The sequence below is a fragment of the Hylobates moloch genome, unplaced genomic scaffold (genome assembly GCF_009828535.3).
Source record: "Hylobates moloch isolate HMO894 unplaced genomic scaffold, HMol_V3 SCAFFOLD_9, whole genome shotgun sequence".
Classification (NCBI taxonomy): domain Eukaryota; kingdom Metazoa; phylum Chordata; class Mammalia; order Primates; family Hylobatidae; genus Hylobates; species Hylobates moloch.
In genome coordinates, this window is record NW_026652284.1 from 113,550,014 (window position 1) to 113,555,396 (window position 5,383).

At 51.8% G+C, this 5,383-nt stretch overlaps 1 protein-coding gene across 1 annotated transcript in view; it reads left to right on the forward strand.

The window, feature by feature from the left end:
- Nucleotides 1-2,182: 2,182 nt before the first annotated feature.
- CCN4 (cellular communication network factor 4) overlaps nucleotides 2,183-5,383 on the forward strand; it is a 39,922-nt gene continuing 36,721 nt past the window's right edge. Inside the window, exon 1 of the mRNA XM_058443683.1 lies at nucleotides 2,183-2,251. Coding sequence (XP_058299666.1) covers nucleotides 2,183-2,251 — 69 coding nt within the window. The remainder of the gene's footprint in view (nucleotides 2,252-5,383) is intronic.

Here is a 5,383-nt window from a genome sequence, read left to right on the forward strand (position 1 = left end):
AGAAAATGACTGACATTTATTGGGCAGTCCTTACGTGCCCCCCACATACCCTGCCCTTCAATTTTACATATATGATTTTAGTAATTTTCATGTATCAATTGGTATACAACTTGACTCTAACAAATGAAAATTCAGAATAACTACAGTTTAAGCAATAAAATATTAAATTATTTCACGTAATGAGAAGTCTGAATGGTGGTTCCAACAACAACATGAAGTCCCAACGACTCAGACTTTTTTTTTTTGCTTCTGCTCTACCATCCTCAGTTTGTTGACTTTTTTATTCTCAGCCTCATATACCCAAAATGGCTGCTGCAGCTCCAACCATCACATTTGCACACAAGGAAAGAAAAGAATGAGTAGATGGTCATTCTCTTCCTGAGGAAGGGAATCTTTTCTAGAAAACCCTAGCAGGTTTCCCTTATGTCTCATTGGCCAGAATTGGATCAGAGGCACATCCCTAGGTCAGCAAATGGAGAAATCATTAGCACCATCTCTTCTGGGGTCATGTCTAGAGGGATCATAAACCCCTTCCATGAACACAAGCCTGCTGCTACCTCCAAGCAGCCACACATGCTTCAGCATCCCTTGTTAATAAGCTACAGGAAAAGAGAAGAGAAGGAGTAACTGTCATTTAAACCGCAGTGTCGAGTATTCCTACTGAGACCTGGAGATGCTGAGAACTTGCCAAGGTGTGAGAGGAGCTGCAAGGAGGCCATTGTGGTTGGACCTGGTGCACGAGAGGGAGAGAGGAAGAAGTGTACAGGCAGCCTGCTGGCCCAGGGGCCATGCCAGGACTGGGGATTCTGTGCTGTGTGATGGGCAGGCTTTGGACAGTTGTATCCAGAAGGTGATCTACACATGATGCTAGTTCAAGGATTGCTCTGAAATGTGTGGATGGTAGAGGGTGGGCAGGGAGGCTGGGTATCAGTCAGGAGTCTGTGGCAGCGGTCCCCATGGGGAGCACAGGGCTGGACTAGGACAGCCCATAGAAGACATCTCATCTCCTTTCTTGCCCAAGGAAGAGACTCAGTGGCGGCAGTGCAACAAGGGTGCAGGCCACGAACCCCAACCCCCCAGGGATAACAAGCATTCAGAGACACGTGGGGACAGCTCCAGCACCAAACGGCCTCTGACCAATGAGCAGAGAAGGCAAACAGCAAATGCGTTACCGTGGCTTTCACGTGTCATGAAAGTGATGCTGTAACCTGAGCCTCAGAGCTCATTTTATTTGTGAATTCCTATCATTTCTAGATGGGTGGACTGAAAGCCGCCTCTTTCGCTTGCAGCTAGGGAGAGGGGAGTGAAAGAGGGCAAATGAAAACCAAAAGTAGGGTCAGGCGCAATGGCTCACGCCTGTAATCCCAGCGCTTTGGGAGGCCGATGCGGGCGGATTACCTGAGGTCAGGAGTTTGAGACCAGCCTGGCCAACATGGTGAAACCTCATCTCTACTAAAAATACAAAAATCAGCTGGGCGTGGTGGCACATGCCTGTAATCTCAGCTATTCAGGAGGCTGAGGCAGGAGAATTGCTTGAACCTGGGAGACAGAGGTTGCAGTGAGCAGAGATTGCGCCACTGCACTCCAGCCTGGCCGACAGAGCGAGACTCTGTTTCAAAAAAAAAAAAAAAAGAAGAAAAGAAAAAGAAAAGGGAAAAGAAAACCAGAAGTAGGAGTAGCCTGAAGAAATGACAGCGAGTTGATTTCCCACTGGGAGCCCTCTCAAAGTCCACACACCCGCCTGCCTGGGGTAACAGTATCTCCTCCGCCATCCTGCACCCTCCCACACTCCCCGCTCCCTACTGTAGTGAAAGACCTAGGCAGGATGACCCCAGCTCCTCTGTGAGAATTTCACGCCCTAGTGTGAAGTCATAGCCTTGTAACTTTCCCTTTAAGAACTGTCAGAGCTGGGGAGGCTGGCCAAGCTCAGGCTGGAGGTGGGGACAGAGGGAAGAAAGAAAAAAAAAAAAGAGAGAGAGGCAGGAAAAGTTTTTTCGGAGGAAAATGCAGGGTTTGTCCTTCACCCTGACGTCAGATCTTGCTTTAATAAAACCCCCCAAGGGCTGCGGAAGAGGCATATCTGGTGCTCCTGATGGGCCGGCCAGTCTGGGCCCAGCTCCCCGGAGAGGTGGTCGGATCCTCTGGGCTGCTCGGTGGATGCCTGTGCCACTGACGTCCAGGCATGAGGTGGTTCCTGTCCTGGACGCTGGCAGCAGTGACAGCAGCAGCCGCCAGCAGCGTCCTGGCCACGGTGAGTCCTGCCTGGAGGGGCTCAGAGGGAGACCCAGCTCCCTTCCCTACTGGGTCCTGCTGTATGGGGGCTGGTGGGCAGGATGAAAAGGGCCGGGAAGGTTTGGAGCTGGAAGGTGGCCACTTACAGGGCAAGGACAGAGCCCAAGGTGAAGAGTCAGCTGCCCAGGTTGGCTGAAGCTGGCTGGGTGAGGAGGACGGTGCGACGCTTGGGGAAACAAACTGCACAGGTCCAGCCTGCCCTCTCTCCCCACCTGAAACAGTGCAGAAAGAACAGGGCCCTCAGCAGAACTGGGAGTCAGGGGCCCGGGCTCCAGACCCGTCTTTGCCTAACCTGGCTGTGTGGCCTTGGGTGGGTCACTCACCCTCCCGGAGCAGTGTAAAGCCAGGAAGTTGTTAGGAGACTTCCAGAGTCTCTGAGTTTGAAAACTCCAAGACTCCAAGCATTGGAGATGCTACGAGGATGGGAGATGGAAAAAGCAAAAAAAAAAAAAAAAAAATGGAAAGAAAAAGGCCAGCTTTCAACAAAAGCTCCTTATCGAGCAAACCGTGCTCAGGGTAATGTCTAACCCCAACTGCTGTCACCTCCGGTCTGCACAGCCCTCTGCAGTCTGCAGAGTGTCCATACTTGGGTCCTGCCTATGAAGCCTGCTGTTCCAGGGTGGGGGTGATGTGGGCACCCCAGAGTCTCTCTCTCTTCCACCTGCACCCCAGGGTACACCAAGGGGAAGGGACAAAGGTCTGCACCTCCAAAAGCCAGGGGAGTCACACATGTGACCGTGTAGAGCCAGCCTGCTAGGGCCAGGCATGGTGAGGGAAAGGCAGAGGCAGGCAGTGCAGGGAGGGCAGGAGGTGGCTACCTGGCAGCTTCTGAGCCCCAGATTCCACAGCCCAGGGCAGGACCTGCTCCTGGCAGAACAGCCTAGAGACAGATGGGTGATGGCAAAAGGGTGTTTATCCCCAAATGACACTGATGGCTTCCTTGGAGATCAAGAAGTCCCCTTCACAGATGAGGAAACGGAGTGTCGGGGTTAAGCCACTTGCCAGAATCAGACTCTGGGTCTGCTTCAGCCAGAACTGAGGCCCAGAGCCGACAGCAAACTGAGAGCTGGGAAATGGGAATTCCTCCCAACGCCTCGGTGTGTGTAATGATGGCGGGGAGTGGGTCTGTCTCATCTGTGGTTAAATCCTCATGCCTGGCATCACGCCTGCCTGTAGTTGGTTCAGAACCACCTTACCAGAAAGTTACCAGCTCCGTTTCACAAATGAAAGAAATGGAACGTGGGAGCAAGTAAAGGACTTGCCCAGGAGCTCCTCATTAATAAGTGGCCAGGGCCCAAACTTAGATCTTCTGATGGCAATTTCTAACCTTTCCTACTTAGGGGAAGCTGACCGTGTCCCACAGGAGTGCCCAGAAGGAGCTAAGTCAGTCTTTATTTCGGCTCTGGGTACGGCTGCGCCTTTATTTGGGTACAGCTTTGCAGGTTGCCATGTCTAGGAGGGCAGGGAGTGGATGGAGAAAAGGTGAGCGTTTGAGAGAAGCCTAAGTCTGAGTGGGCAGAGGAGGCGGGAGGTTTGAGCATGAGTCCAAGTACGCTGGAGCCCCAGTCAGCTCCCAGAACAGCCGGTGCTGAGGCGGAGTGAAGGACAGAGCCGAGGACTCAGCCAGAGGAGACCAGCAAAGGAGCAGAGCCTGTGGAGGGACCCATGGAGCAGGTTGGAGGGAAGGCTCCTGGGACCAGCACAGGGTACCTCTCTTCTAGGCATCCCCTGCCTGAGGAACCCAGACCACCCACCCCCGCATGCTTGTTTCATGATTTAGATGCTTCTGGGACCAAGGTGTGCATGGCACTGGAGTTCTCAGGATGTCCTGAAAGCCCCGCCCACTGTGTGGGCTGTGAGACTGATAGAAACCAGCTGGACTCCACTCGGGAACCAGCCTTGTTTCATAGCCAAATTCCATACACGGCCATCCTCCCAAATTAATATGCGAAGGGAGCACATGTCCAACCAGGGTCCCAGTGAGATCTTAATGCAAAAAAAATGGTTGTAAATGTTCATATAGAAGAATATGCACGTGAGAATTGCCAAGAAAACTTTGAAGAAGTAGAGTTACGAGGGGAACTTCTCTGGGAGATATGAAAGCGCTCTGTAAAGGTTCTGCAGTGGAAGGAGGAAGATGGCAGCCCAGGAGGAGATCAGCCGAGAAGGAAGGCACTGGAGTGATCTCAGGAACAGCCGAGTGTATTTGGGAATTTAGTCGGTGCTAAAGTTGTATTGCAGATATGGTTTATGTTTTCATCTCTTTATTCTTCTCTTCTGCATTTATTGAGCATGTCCACCATGTGCTAGGAGAAGGGGACTCCATTTATGTGCATTAGCAAGCACTGAGCCAGCACATGTATAAGACCTACCTCAGTTCACCCAACAAACATTTATTAGGCACATTCTACAATTCCCATAACCATATTATTTACCAAGTGCAATTATCCCCCTTAACAGACATGAAAACTGAGACTCGGAGAGGTTAAGTAATTTGTCAAAGGTCACACAGCTGGTAATCAGGGGAGCTGACATTTGAACCTTGGTCCAGCTCTTGGTAATGAAGCCTCCTGCCTCCCTGGTCCAAGTGCAGAAACCAGGAGCATGTAGCCCCTGCCCCGACAGAGTTTACTGGCCAGCAGGGCAGGTGTCAGGGGCAACATCAGCCAGAGTAGAGGGGCTGAAATCAGGCTCTGCCACTGGCCGTGTCCCTTTGCCACCTCAGACCTCACTTTCCTCATTTGTTAATCGGGACTAACTGTCTCATCACACCAAGCTCCCTGCTGCTGAACGTGAAAACGTGACTGAGGAAAACCTCTCAGAAGCGTGTAATTCAGCAAACGAACGCTGAGTGATAAATTCCTGGGCAAGCATTAGGCCTGTGGTGGTCTATGTATAGGTCTACAGGTAAAACCCACATCTTCCCTCCCGTATCAGCGCATGTGGGATGTGCACAGCTGCACTGTGTGTGTGTGTTGGGGGGTGTGTTTGTGAGAGGGTGTGTGGGGGTATGCGTATGGTGTGTATGGGGGTTGTGTGTGGTGTGTGTGGGTGTGTGGGTGTGGTGTGTGTGTATGTGTGTGTGCCTGTG